Source organism: Pipra filicauda, unplaced genomic scaffold (genome assembly GCF_003945595.2).
Source record: "Pipra filicauda isolate LSUMZ 115617 unplaced genomic scaffold, ASM394559v2 scaffold67_size6003252_pilon, whole genome shotgun sequence".
Classification (NCBI taxonomy): Eukaryota; Metazoa; Chordata; class Aves; order Passeriformes; family Pipridae; genus Pipra; species Pipra filicauda.
In genome coordinates this window covers 719,055-733,915 of record NW_024104842.1, presented here as the reverse complement: position 1 = coordinate 733,915, position 14,861 = coordinate 719,055, and the positions used below count along the sequence as shown (strand labels likewise).

Sequence of the window (14,861 nt, the reverse complement as noted above, 5' to 3'; positions counted from 1 at the left end):
AGCTGTGAACTAGACAGAACTTATGAATCATATGGTTTGAGCTGGAAGGGACCTTAAAGATCATCTAGTTGCAATCCTACTGCCCTGGGCAGGGGCACCTTTCACCAGACCAGGTTGCTCAGAGCTCCATTGAGCATGGCCTTGAACACTTCCAGAGGTAGGGCATTGTAATGGTTTTAAGGACAGGCATCCACAACTTCTCTGGCCAACCCGTTCCAGTGCCTCACCACCCTGACAGTAAAGGATTTCTTCCTAATATTCAATCTAAACCTACTCTCTTTCATTTTGAAGCCATTCCCCCTTGACCTGTTGCTACATGTTCTTGAAAATAGTCTCTCTCCATCTGTCTAGTAGGCTCCTCTCAGGTACTGAAAGCCACAGTTAGGTCACCCTAAAGCCTTCTCTTTTCCAGGCTGAACAATCCCAATTCTCTCAGTTTTTCCTCATAGGAGAGGTGCTGCATCCCTGTAATTAATCATCTTGGTGACCCTCCTCTGGACTCACTCTAACAGGCTGATGATGTCCTTCCTATGCTGAGGGTGCCAGAGCTGGATGCAGTACTCCAGGTGGGGTCTCCGAAGAGAGGAGTAGAGCAGCAGAATTGCCTCCCCCAGCTTGCTGGCTGTACTGCTTTTGAGGGAGCCCAGGACACAATTGGCTTTTTGGGCTGTGAGTGCACATTGCTGGCTCATGTCCAGCCTCTTGTACTCGAGCACCCCAAGGTCATGGCAGTCAGGTGAAGTCTCAGGTGACTGGAAAAAGGGAAACCCTTTGAAAAGGGTAGGAGGGAGGACGGTGAGAACTACCGACCTGTCAGCCTCACCTCTGTGCCTGGGAGTGTCATAGAACAGGTCCTCCTGGAAGCTATGCTTAAGGCACAGGGAGGACAGGAAAGTGATTCAAGACATTTAGCATCGCTTCTCCAAGGGGAAGGCTGAGCTGGGAGTTGTCCGAGGCACTTTGGTGAACTGCACTTATTCAGCACTGGTCTCTTCTGCAGACAGGTGTCGGCCATGACCCCTGACAGAACATAGACTAATCCCTGCAGCTGTCTTCCTTCAAGAGTTTTACAGACAGATACAAGGTGGGAGTAGTCTATTCCTTCTTACCCTTTTACTCCAATAAAAAGTGGATCTTGTGTCTTGTGGTTAAGCGACTGATTTTATACCTTCTTTGGCTTGAGTGGATTCAGATTTTTATCTTTTGGGCAGTACAGGAACTCTCCTTAGATGTGGTTGCTTGGGACAGTACTTGTTTCAGGGAGGCAATGGGTAGAACAGGGAACAATGGAAAAACATTCTAAGTAAATATCCTTGGAGGAGAAGTCAAAACCTGGTAGCCTAGTCATGTTCCTTCTTCTAAGTGCATATACCTCAATCCCAGAGTTCTCAGCCCAGGCGTGGGTGTTAAATATTGACTGAATGAAATTTTATAGGATTGTCTGTTGTTGTTTCTGCCTCAATTACTCCTAATCAGGTGGAATTGCAGTTTTTTCTCTGCTTCAAGGCAAAGTGACATTTCATACACTCCAAATAAAATACAGAATGGGCAAAACAGCAATGAACTTGACTCAAATCTGTTCAATAAAGCTTTAAATTCTACTAGCTCACAAGTATTTTAAAATAGAAAAAATGACTTCAACAGGACAGTTAACTACAGCAAAGGGCCAGTAGGATGATAAAGAGACTGGAGCCTCTTTCATATGAGAGGCTGAGAGAACTGACTGTTCAGTCTGGGCATAAAGAAACCTCAGTGGGGAACTTATGACGTTTATAAATACCTGATGTGAGGATGTAGACAGAGATGGGCTCTTGTCAGTGGTGCCCTATGGCAGGATAAGAAGCAATGGGCACAAGTTGAAACACATGAAACTATATCTGAACATAAACCTCTTGCTGTGAGGAGAGATGAACACTGGAACAGTGGATGTGTAAATTCACTGAAATTCCCTATGTAAAAATGTTTGACTTATAAATTAAATCACCCGGCCACTGTTTTTGAATGCCTTGGATTACTAGAGTCAAACAGCAATGCTCTGCTGTATCAGTTTTAATTGGGTTTAAAATGTCACCAGCTTGGTTTGGTGTATTGCTGTAGGTCTGTGTGGGAAAACAGGTTTAATCACACTTACTGGACCTGAATTAGGTGATAAAATCTCCCTGCAAAGGGCGCATTTGTCTAACATGGTCTTGCTTTACTCACCAACTGCAAAGCTGTTCTGGAGTTGAAAATACCTGCTATTTCTGTAAGCAACTGTTATGATGCCGCTTTGTCTTCTGCTATGGAGTATAACCTGGGTGTTGCATGTTGCCTAGCAGCACAGTTCTTGTGAAGATGAAAAAAAAAAAGGATATTCTGATACTTTCAACAAAATGTTTCCTTATGCCGACTTGGAATTTCATTATACAGTAATGAGACATTGTTCTTTTTCAGCATGATCTATGTTAGCCTTCAGTTCACAGTACTATGAATAAAAGTACATTTAAGTATTGATATTGCTGTCCTTCACACTTATAAATTTAAAAAATCTGTTTTCAGGCTTTTCTTCTGTAAATGAGTAACTTTAGAAAATGTATATGTAAGGTAGGCTTTCATCTTTACTGGGAAACCTTATCAATTGAGAAATGAAGAAAATCTGTGCAGTATTTACCTCTTGCTGACTTCCTAAGGCTCATTCCTACTGAGAAGTAGGTATTAAGGAATCTTGAGCAGAACTGCCACTAAGCTTAACCTTCATAGCTTAAGAAATGATCTGAATTTCTAGTGTGTGATACCCTCTATTCACAGTTCTGTAAGATTCTCCTAAAGCTGAATACTTTAGGAGAACAAGAAAATACTAACACTCAAACTGATGTACAAAGAGATTTTATCAGGATGAATATTGCAGCACAAAGCCAGAATGTGTTTTCAATTTTAAACTCGTTGATTTTTTAGCCTTTTTACATAAATAATGAGATTGTTATCTGCATATGGGCAAGTTACCACTGAGGAATGTCTGTGCCTGGCTCTTTGGCTCTGTCCTATAATCCATCCATTTCCATTATATAGCTGCCAAGCTGAGAGTTGTTCCATTTTGTACATAAATAGCATTCCAAATACAAATCCAGTACCCTGTTCTGCTAGATGGTGGAAGGCTGAGGCTTAGCTCTCAGGACTGAGAGAATCTAATATTGTACCTTTCAGGCTACAGAATGTTATGATAAAATGGAGATGGAGCTGAAAGGATTCCAGGCTATATTAAAAATGTACTAATGTGCCAGGAAATCTATTTGAACTTAAAAAGCATCCCTCAAGCAAGAGGCAGAGGATACAGCTATTATTACTTTAGCTTACCATCAGGGCAAATTTATGCCGGAGAACTCTATTAAAGGCTTTGTTCTTTTCTAGTCAGAAAAGCAGCAGGATACAGGCAAACCATGTCCTGTCTTGACTTCTTCAAGGTAAATTTCTAGCTTCATGTAAGAAACTGCAATTGAAATATAATTGCATAAAAACACCAATGTATTTAGAACAAAAGACATTGGCACAGACATTTCAGCATGCAGGTGCACAGTCAAGGGACAACTAGTCATGACATTAACTATTCAGGTGATAAAGCAGGGGAGAAACTGATTTAAAGAGCTTCCGGAATTTTTTGTAAATGTTTGGGACTTCATAAAAAATACTCAGTAATTTACATAGTTGATATTATGTATTTAAAGAAAAATGCAAACTACCGAGAAGGCTACTGCAGGTTGATACCCATCAATCTTTATTCAGACTGGCCCGATTACTTTTAAAAACACCATTAAGCAGACACACACTGCCATCTCGTGAGCATCTCTAACACAGCTGCAGGCTGATTTCAGAGGAAAGGAAAGCGAGTTGCTTGGAGCAAGTAACTTAATACAGTACAAAACATATACAGATTTAAAAAATGCTGCACTGAATGCTTTGTCAATGGTATATTATATAACAGAGATACACAGAGAAAAGCTAAAGTATTTCATTAATAATTTATTGTCAGTAAGAAAGACTGGCTAATGGTAATTTTCAGTAAAAACCTTTACAAGACCATTGGATCACAAATATACAGACACTATAAAAACTGTGTCATGGTGGTTTTGGTTCTAAACTGGTATGTAGAGGGTCCCCAACACACTTTCCAAGAAGGGAAAAAAATGTTTACAGTTCTAAAATACAGCAACCCATTTAAGACATTTCCATATAGCTGACCCAGAAAAATATCAGACCTAACATATGTACAAATGAAATTGTGTGAATATGTTGAATGTTTTAGAATGAAATGTCAAACCTTGTGTTTTGGGGGAATACATAGAGTGATGCCCTGATTATAAGTCAGGGTGCTCATTTTTAATGGCACACTAACACCACTAGTTTCAGTGGAAAACAAATTCACAAAATATCTACAAAATCTAGTTAAAACTATTAAAATCAAAACTGTACATAAAATTTACAAAAAGTAGGAGAAAATTAATTGCATTAGAACTATATAAATATATGCATCATGCTAACATGGAGAAATGGTATGTGATTTTTTTAAACATACACAATTGAAGTACAAAAAGGATGTTCAGAAATGGCACAGCCAATGGAAATCTTGGAACTGTCCAATTATAATAGGTTAGGAAATTGGAAGAGGCTAATTTAGTGAAATGAATTGCATGATCCAATGCTGCCATGCCAGTTTAGCTCACTGAAACAAAAGCATTCACTGTGGCTGGGAAAAAACCAGAAAAATAAAAAAGCTCTTGAAAATTGTTCTGGATTTGATAAAGTCTGTTAGAGTCCAGGCACTTTTGTTGGGTGTGTCAGACTTCTGTATGTTGCTGGGAATCAAGTGGAGGAATTTTCACATCTTCAAAATGACTGTCATCTCCACTCTCATAGTCACTCATCATGACTTCAGACTCCATTTCACAGCATGCCGACACATCCGAGCAGGAAGCTGTGGAAGCATACACAGACATGGACATGTTGTCTACAGTGGGTGCTTCAAAGTCTCGATTGTACCCTAATGTGTAAGGAGCGTAAGGTTCTCTGTAACTGCCACTGATGCCATTGGTTGTGGTCTGAGGTTCTGACATGTCTGCAGGGTAGTGATGGGGAAGGTACTGATTAAGGTTAAACCTCTGCCTGCTTCTCGTAGAAGAACCCGAGCTACCTACGGCTGGCATGTCTCTGGGTGGCTGTATTGACTCAAATTGGTCGCTGTATTCAGGTGGTAACGGTGGAAGCTCATCAGGTGCAGGGAAGTCATCAGGTGGAGGCGGAAAATCACTTTCTATGTCATAACCGCCAGGGTAATAGTCTGTATCGATGGCATTTGGATCTGTGTAGAGGGGAGCTGACTCCTCAACCACTTCATAATTTGGATACTCTTGGATACCTGGCAACTGAACACTTGGCATCCAGTCTGATGTATCCCAGTGGTAACCTGAAAAGTTAATTTAGAAAAAAGAAAACTAGTATTACTATCTTGTATTCCAGTCAGTCTGAACTGAGAATACACTGAATACATGTATTAAGACAAGGCAACCAGCGTGATTAGGACACTACTTGTTAATCAGAGAGCAGTTTGCCCTGGTTCCACAAAAAACATTCAACACAACACAACTTTATATTATGCCATGCATTAGACAGTGCATCATTCACACTTGAACTTTTACATTTTCTCAGACATTGCACCTAACATGGGAAGAGCTGCAGTCATCTATGGAATGTGCTGTCACAATGGTTCACTGGATAGCAAAGAATCAACAGCCTCCCTACTGCAGCTAAATTCTTTATCAATTGTTGTTGAGTAATTAGTTAGGGTGAAAACAACAGCCTGTTTTTCTTAAGAATATATTTGGTATATATAACCCATGACCTTTTTGAATAAAAGAAGTAATTTCTAATTAGTAAACTATTCAGACCATTAAAACTGACTTTACCTCTTAAGTGAATTATATAGTTAATTTTACAAAATGCTGTTAGCTCTACAGCAACTGTTACACCTCTGATAAAAATCTCTGACTATTAGTAAAGACATTCCACATGAACAAAATAGGAAAATCAAGCTTAATCATGCACAAATGACTGAACTTGATCCTCTCTTGCAAACTGCCCTTGAATAAGTTTGTATTCGTCTACTGGAAACTAGATGTAAGCCTCATCTCATTAAAAACCAATCACTTCTCTCATCTGAACACCAACAAAGAAAATAATACACAACTGTAATATAGTGCAAATCTAGTAAAGAGTAATCACTGCGGACAAATGCACAGCAAGCAACTGATAGTAAGTCTGTGTTAAAGTCAAATATTAAAAGAAATATTTTGGTGAACATCAATGAACTGCATGCAGAAGTCACCTCTTGAATTGCTGAGGTCAGGAACAGCAAAAGATTCTTTAGAATGAGAAGAAAAAGGAGAAAACATCTGTAGTTAGGAATCAAATAGTAGAACCAATATGAATGACAAACAATGACTGTCACTATAATGTTCATGCTGGTTTTGTCCAGTTTACTTAGCAAAACTAAAGTTGGCTTTTGTTTTTTCCTCCTGGACTCCTTATTTAAAACATGAACTGCAGGACAGCTACTGAGTTCATGTACAGCCCAGCTGGGACACAGCTGTAGTTTGCTGAAATCCTCATATCAGTAGAATTAGGACTCCTACTACAAAGGGTAACAAGCCTTGATCTGATTTTTTTCTTCCCTTGTATCACCCCTTGTTTTTTGATACAGGGCTGCATCTATTAGGACTCATACTTGCAAGTATCTCATGCAAAGAAAGTAACTCTCCCATTAGTGTCTAGCTTCCATACACAAAGCACTGGGAAACCTGCCTCCCTTTGTACAACAATTCCAACAATTCATGCTCAGCAGAGAACTGTCCTGTGTTATCTGACGAATTTTAAACCTTTCTCTCTTCAGGAATCTATATTCCCTATTCAAATCTGTAAGGATGAGCAATGCCTATCCTAATAACAGAATCTTCTCCTAAGAATTCATACTTTTATCTATTCTTGGAAGACATCTATTCTTGGACAGAGGTTGACTCTTCAGTGGGGAGTTCCTCTTTTTTTAAGCTTGCCTAGCCCAGACTAATGGAGATATCAGTCTGAAATCTGAGACTCTTAAAGCATCTTTAGCCTCATCTCCAGGAGAAGGTTCTGATCACTAGTCTCCTTAGAAGACTAGAAGACTCCTTTATTTTTCCAGAAAAACTGACTGCAAAACTAAACCCATGTGGTGGCTTGGAAAAAACCTTTCCCCCTGGGGCTGGTGATAGTCTGCCCCAGAAGTGGTGTTTTTGATACTGAACCAATTAAAAACTTAGTGCGCCCTGTGGAAATTACATACTCACAGAACGGGAAGAGAAGAGGTTAATTTTAATTGCGTAGCTAGAAGCAGAAGCAGCCATGCCTTGGAATGCCACGTGTTATAGGGGGGCTGGGGGGCCTTTGCCCCTGGCTCCTGGCTGGGGGGGTCAGGAGCAGCACAGCCACTGAGTGAAGCCCCCTCTCCCTGAAGCTGGTGACCAAGGAGTGTAGCACTATACCTGATGAGAAACTTGTTTAAACATGTCTTAAAATGGCTCTTTGTGGTCCCTTTGCAAACACGTGTTTCTTCTTCCCAACACCCCCCACAGCAACTGTTATCTCCCATGCAGCAATGTCCTGGGAAAGGTGTCCTGAGGCGTCCCATTGGTCCTTTGTTAAACCCCTTCCTATTGGCTGTTGACCCTTTACCTGATGGTTTTTTCTGTGTGACCCTGAACTCGTGATTGGTTCCCCTTTGACCCTCCTAAAAGCCTTATAAACCCCTTCCCAACAATAAACTCTCTCTTGCCTCCTCTCCACGCCCGGTGTGCTGTCTCTGTGCCTGCCATGGAGCCACGTGGGTGGGGGGGGAGGGGAGGGCACCTCTCCCCTCCAGGCTCGGGGCCTGAAAAACCCTGTGTATGGAGTTCCCCTTCCCCGTCCCACAAGACGTCGGAAATGGTTCCTCAGACGGAGAAGGAACTAGAGCAGGGATCCCCCGCGTCGTGGATGGGGAGAGGGAAACCCATATCTGGTGCCCACCGTGTGAGGAAACGAATCTTGCTGAACTCTTCTATGAAGATAGGTGGATTCCTAAAGCACAGATGCGATATCTGTGTTCCCCGGCGCCCCGAAGTCTCCCCCATCCCCCTCAATTCGCCGTAATTGGGCCACGTGGTGAGGCCACGATTGTTTGAACTCTTCTGTGAAGATAAAAGCAATCCTAAGCACAGGCTGGGGCGACGTCTGTGTCAACGGCGAACCGGGTCTAAGCGGCAAAAGTACTAGCAGGCTGCATCACCACAAGAGAGCATCCTGTTTTGAGTACTTCAACCTTCCTGAGGACATTCAGGTAGGAGCAGACCCGGCATATCCCCTTTTAAGGAAACTTCGGCATACTCCCTAAACCTCTCCCCCTGTAAACCTGTAACTACAAGAAGCGTGCATGCCTCTTTAAGAGAGAAAAAGCAAGCTTAAAGAACATATGTAATTCCATCTGCAAGTCATCTAATAAGACTGCTTGCTAACCTGAAAGATAGTTACCACGCCAGCATGGCGAAAAAAGGGTTAAAGCTGCTCGAAACAGCTCCGCAGCAATCCCCCTGCGCGGCCCCGCGCCGCCCGCCGTGCCGCTCGCGCCGCCCGGCCCCGGGCCGGCCCCGCGCCGCAGCCCCTACATCGGCCAGCCCTCCTCCTGCCGAGTGCAGAGACTTTGTTTTCCTCAGCCGACGCGGGAACCAGCCACCTCTGCCTACTTTCACCGAGCCCGGCCCCGTGCCGCGGCTCCGGGGAAGCCCCGACATCGGCCGGCCCCGCTCCTGCCTCGCTGCTGCAGCTCCCGCCGAGCCGCCCGGGGCGGACCCTGCCCCGCAACAGACCTGTCCGGACACCCGCGGTGCCGCCGCCCCGCCGAGACCCCGGCGCTGCTGGCGGCCCCGGCCCCCGCCGATCCCGCCTGCACCCTGCTCCTGCACACAGCAAGCCCCCGTCCCGCCATGCGGCCGCAGCAGCCACCGCCGCAACCCCTCCGGACGCCGAGACTGCCTCCGAGAAACAGAAGAAAACAACCATTTGGACTCTAATGAAACTAAAATTAACAGCAATAAGTAGTTTGTTTGGTTCTGCAGTAAATTGAAAGTTTGTGCCAGTGAAAAACTTGCTTCATCAATAAAACCATTTTTAAATTCTGTTTTATAGGGACACCCTCAGACACTAAGAGAATAGGGTAAATTTAAAATCTATATATCAATAAAGACATATTCATCTTTAGAGAATAAATAAGGTTGGGATGTAGCACTATACCTGATGAGAAACTTGTTTAAACATGTCTTAAAATGGCTCTTTGTGGTCCCTTTGCAAACACGTGTTTCTTCTTCCCAACACCCCCCACAGCAACTGTTATCTCCCATGCAGCAATGTCCTGGGAAAGGTGTCCTGAGGCGTCCCATTGGTCCTTTGTTAAACCCCTTCCTATTGGCTGTTGACCCCTTACCTGATGGTTTTTTCTGTGTGACCCTGAACTCGTGATTGGTTCCCCTTTGACCCTCCTAAAAGCCTTATAAACCCCTTCCCAACAATAAACTCGCTCTTGCCTCCTCTCCACGCCCGGTGTGCTGTCTCTGTGCCTGCCATGGAGCCACGTGGGTAGGGGGGGGAGGGGAGGGCACCTCTCCCCTCCAGGCTCGGGGCCTGAAAAACCCTGTGTATGGAGTTCCCCTTCCCCGTCCCACAAGACGTCGGAAATGGTTCCTCAGACGGAGAAGGAACTAGAGCAGGGATCCCCCGCGTCGTGGATGGGGAGAGGGAAACCCATAAAGGAGGACCCCAAAAAATTGGGAAGACCCCCTGGGTTGCATTTTCTTCCCCACATCACAGTGGGGGGAATGAAAAGCAGCGGCAAAAGTAGCACAACAGAGAGCTGTGGCCACGAGCCAAGACGAGCTCCTGGCCAAAAGACTGTGCAAAGGAATTACAGGAGCAAGAGAAAGTAGCAGACGAGCAGCAAATATGGCATGGACCAGACCGAGAGATGCAGGGATGTCCGACGGAAAGACAGAGAGAGTGAGTCAGTGAGTTGGTTGGAATCAGTTCTAGGGTAAGGACTAAACTAAAAGCCCTTAGAACTCTTTGACCCCGGGGAGGAGGGGTGGAAATCCCCAAAGAAGTCTCCTGAGAGCTCGTCCCCCGGGGGCCAGAACCTTCACGGAGCAAGAGCAGGGGATAAAGACTTTAAACTTTAACCCCTTGCACTTCGTGCTGCAGACGTGGTGACACGGGTGTTCCCTTGAAATCCACAGTAATACCCTCGGACAAGGTGGCCGAGGAGTGAGAAGTGGGGGTAGACTGCCCCCCCCTTAGAAGAAAGAAGAATTCTAGCTATGACAAATCAAAACTGCTGCCTTAAAGATAAGAGACACTTCCAAGCGCCGCAGAAATTAATTTGGAAGAGCTGTGGCCTGAAAGTGAAAAGAAGACCTCTTCTTCTTTCTTTCTGGACTTTTTTGAAGGAAAGGAGAGAAGGTCTATGTATATATATTGTTTCACCATAGAAGAGATAGTTAAAATTGTTATATATATGTATATATATGTATTATAGTATTTATTGTGTAAGTAATAAATTGTAATATAATTCCCTTCCCCCACACTGCGTTGTGCCTGTCTGAAAACTTCTCTACACACATTAGAACAAATTGTAGAAAAACTTTTGAAATTAGCTTTTTAAAATTTTTTTTTTCCAAACCACCACAACCCAATAGGCACACTTTGGTCTTAGGATTTAAAGCACTTTTACCAAGAATGGGGAGCTCTTGGTTTTCCTCTTCTTCTGAGGAAAAGACTCTTTAACATAAACAAGATCTTGACGTGCCCATCTTTCTAGGTGACAATCTGCTAGACTAGAGCTATATTTCCTCTTGCACTCTGTATTGCTAATTTGCATTGAGCTACAGTCTGAGGAGCAGTGCAGAGAATGCCAGCTTAAAACTATTCTAGGATGAGATTCATGCTCCCAGGATACCTCTTGGATAGAAACACTCGGGGAGACTAAAGGTAAAGACCATCTGCCCCAGAACTTGACCTTGCTGAAGGCTTGAGCAAGGATCTTTGCTGCTCGAACCGGCACCCTCCTGAGGGTGTTCAAAAGCAGAACTCTTTACCTAAGATACTTTAAAAGAAGAAATGCTTATTAAAAGTAGAAACTTTGAAGTGTTAAGAAGCAGCTGAGCAGGATATATTTAATGTCTCTATGACTACAATGCATAAAGTCTTCATATTTATCTTACAGTGATGCTAAACCACCAAGTAATACTTTGACTTGAAAATCCATAATTTTTAATTTTTACCAATTAAAATCTCGAAGAAAATCTGAATAAATTATTAAATATTTCCACTGATAGATTTTGCCTCTTCTAGTCTTGGAGTTTTTCCTTTCCCAAGTACTGTGCATTGCAATTTTTTAGCACTGAGGACTACAGCCTATAGGTAAACAGTAATGAAATACTCTCATGTAATTAGAAGTCTTTGCATTTGTCTACTTTTTTGTGTTTCTGCATAAATTAAATGTAGGATGTACTTCAGATAACAAACCAAAGAGAATCTTTAGCTATTATAATCAATTTTATGTTTTTAAAATGGCTTCATTTTAAATAGGACTTAGTAACAAATGTTAGGTTTCCTAGTCTGTATCAAGAAATAGGAAGCACATACTGTAGATGTTATTCAGAAGTAACCTCTGCAAACTCGTGGTCACGGAGTGAATTACTTGCCTATCACTGGAACTTAAAGTATTATGATGTCAATTAAGTCAATAGTTAGCATTTGTACAGACTCACTGGTACTTCTATGCTACTATTATTTTGTGAAGAGTTTGTGTTTTCCAGAATGGTTAGTTCTTAGCAGAAATGAAATAAAAGTCCATTGAAAATGTCTGCTTTGCCTCTTTCTAACTTCGAAATACATACTACACACACACAAATAAATGCATGTGTACACACATACACCCAAACATACCTTTTAGGTACTGTTGTAAGGCTGGATAGTAACAAACTACTTAAACTGACAGGGATATGCATGCCTATCTACACCAGCTGCATACTAGAAATCAATGTTTTCTGCTTAAGAGACAGACTGATCTGAAGACAAGGGAAGTACTGATACCAGACTACTCCGATTCTGCTCAGCTGGACAAGGTAACAACAGATGTGGGTGGGAGAAGAAAAGGAAGAGAAGGCTGCTGCTTTTTCATCTACAGTACTGTATGTATTTGCCTTCGATGCTGTCTCAATTCTGCTGGGAGACTTAGTGTGAATATTTTCAAAAGAGAGTAAGCACCAAGATCTTTTTATGTCAATACTTTTTTTTGCAAGAAATCACACATTGAAACCGTTTCACGGGGCAGCTGCAGCATACACAAGAAAATACTAACAGATATACAATATAAATATATTATTTGCTAAAACTTATCAGAAAGTCTAAGTATTTATAATTCACATCTGCTAGGGGTACTTTACTAGAAGACAAACGTGCATTATTCTGCCAAAGCAGTAAATAAATATGAAAACATGTATATACCTTCTTTTTCCACCGAGTCAACAACAGCATTGACAAGGTGTATTACAGTCACTATGGAAGCTTGTAAAAGGTATAAAAGGAGCAAATTAAAACAAACCTAGAGTTAATATCACTTTAAACAGCATACAGATACACAAAAAACACAATGAAAATTGCAGTCCATTACTATTTTAGAAAGCAAGATTATCTAGAAAGCAGTTGCATACAATAAATAAAATACATCTCTAAATCTCCGTTTTGTTCTTGCTAAACATGCAGAAGCACTTGTAACTACTTCTGAAGCAAACTTTGCATAGGCAAAGCTGCTTTGCAAACTTGCTTTAGTTTTGTTAGAATTTCTGAAATGTTGCCTAACCATATTTGTTTGCGTAATACTTCATCTACATAGCAACAAACTAGACTTTTCTAAAGGCTTGGGTAAATTAAGGAGTATTGCATTAGACTTCCCCTTTAAAAATGAAAATTACATTCCCTTCCCCCACAATGAAAGTTAAAGGAAAGAAATTTTCACTGAAATGAATTAAAAGTTGAGAATATGAAAAATATTTACTCAAAATTTCTGTTGCTGACCTTAAGTTGTGTGTGAACTGTGATATCACAGTAGGAATACCAAATTCAGGGTGTTACATTGTTATTTAAAAACAACAAAAATGAATGTATTTTTATGTCTTCCCTTTCCCAAGATATTTTTGGTAGGGAAAAGGATTTACTGTTACAGGGTAGGATGAAGTAAGCACATGCAATTTGTTTGCATGGCTCAGGAATTAAATTTGAAGCTAATAAATTCTGAATCTACCAAAACAGAAGGAAGCAACAGTATCTATGATGCTACAGCTATTTCTTAAAATGATGTATTAATGAGTAATCAATACATGACAAGAAATGGGAGTAAGAATATATGAAATATATGTGATGGAAAGGAGTGGAAAACAACATGTACAATACAACACTTAAAACCACATGAAAAAGGTTGAAAGTTGGTATCAGGTCTATTGATAAAATGATGAGGACTGTAAGCATACCATTTTACTTTCACCAATCATTAACACAGATTTTTTTTATGCTGTAAATAACAAATCACTCTACTTCACTGAGAAGCAGAATGTTCTTTATTCCTAAACTAAAAGAATTTCAAGTTCTTTTTACCACACAGAAACAAAAGCAGAAATTGGAATAAAGAGTCAAAACGCCTTAACTTAGTGAATTAAGTTATGAGACAACCGTGGCTTTGTCCAATCAGCATGAAGTGTTTCTGAATACATAGATGCATTCATATCAACTGTAAAAGCATCTGTCATCACAATAGAAAAATAAAAGACTTCCAATTAATAATAATTAAACCCACAAATATGTATGTTGATTATATTTTGATGGACTGGAGTTGTGATCAAAATAATTATATTTTTATTTTTATATTGGCTTATTTATTGTATGAAATGTTTTTGTTCATTCATTTTAATCATGGTGAAAGCCAAATATACTGTTCTATTATAACAAAATTCCTTTTTGTGCAGCTTCCTTCATTACTAAAGTAATCAAACTTACAAGTAGTCCCTTAAACTCTGCTCTCACTCAGAACTGATCTGATCCATATGGGAGCTGAGGTCGCAGCAAGAAAAAGAGAAGGAAACAAATGAAACTGTAACACCAGAAAGCTTTTTACTGAGAGCTGAACGGCAAAGCGAAAGTTATATTTGTGCAGAGGCCATTGTTTAAATTCACTGTATTCTTGCATAAGGTGATAACTAATGATAACCTAGAAGAGCTTCTCAAATTTTACCACCTTTTAAACACAAGGCTCTGAACACCCTGGGCTCCATTTTCACTGTAATATTTCAAGAACAGAATGATTATATATAATTTTAAGGTAAAATACTTAACACAAAGTGTAAGAGAGGTAAAATACTTCAAAAAATTAACAAATCTGGGTATTAACATAAGTAAATACAGATATATATTAAATAAGCTACTATTTAATATATATTCAATATATGTAAGTCTTATTGACACTAAGAGATATAGATGCAAAGACAGAACAAATGAACTTAAGTGGCAGTACAGAATGATTGCATTTTACGTACCATTGTCATCACACGATTCAGACTGGAAGGAGCTGAGAGACTGGACCTCAGACATGCTTTCTCTAGCACTATAAGGATGGGAGTTCTTTTCATCCAGAGGCTTTTTAGAAAGGCAGGGGTCAAGATCTACTACTTTAGCTGAAAGAAAAAAGTTTCAAGTGATACGATTAATAGATTGTAGAC

The 14,861-nt window shown here is 40.9% G+C and overlaps 1 protein-coding gene across 9 annotated transcripts in view; it reads right to left on the bottom strand.

Annotated features, from left to right (window-relative positions):
- Nucleotides 1-3,728: 3,728 nt before the first annotated feature.
- The window catches only part of FAT1 (FAT atypical cadherin 1), a 110,762-nt gene continuing 99,629 nt past the window's right edge, over nucleotides 3,729-14,861 (bottom strand). For 3 of the 9 annotated variants that reach the window (XM_027735382.2, XM_039388697.1, XM_027735384.2), the window contains 4 exons: nucleotides 14,679-14,816; nucleotides 12,598-12,657; nucleotides 6,356-6,391; nucleotides 3,729-5,437 (listed from right to left, as the gene is read on the bottom strand). In XM_027735382.2, the coding sequence (XP_027591183.2) occupies nucleotides 4,812-5,437; nucleotides 6,356-6,391; nucleotides 12,598-12,657; nucleotides 14,679-14,816 (860 nt within the window). In that variant the 3' untranslated portion in view covers nucleotides 3,729-4,811. The other 6 variants (XM_039388696.1, XM_039388699.1, XM_039388698.1 and 3 more) reach the window with 4 other exon arrangements.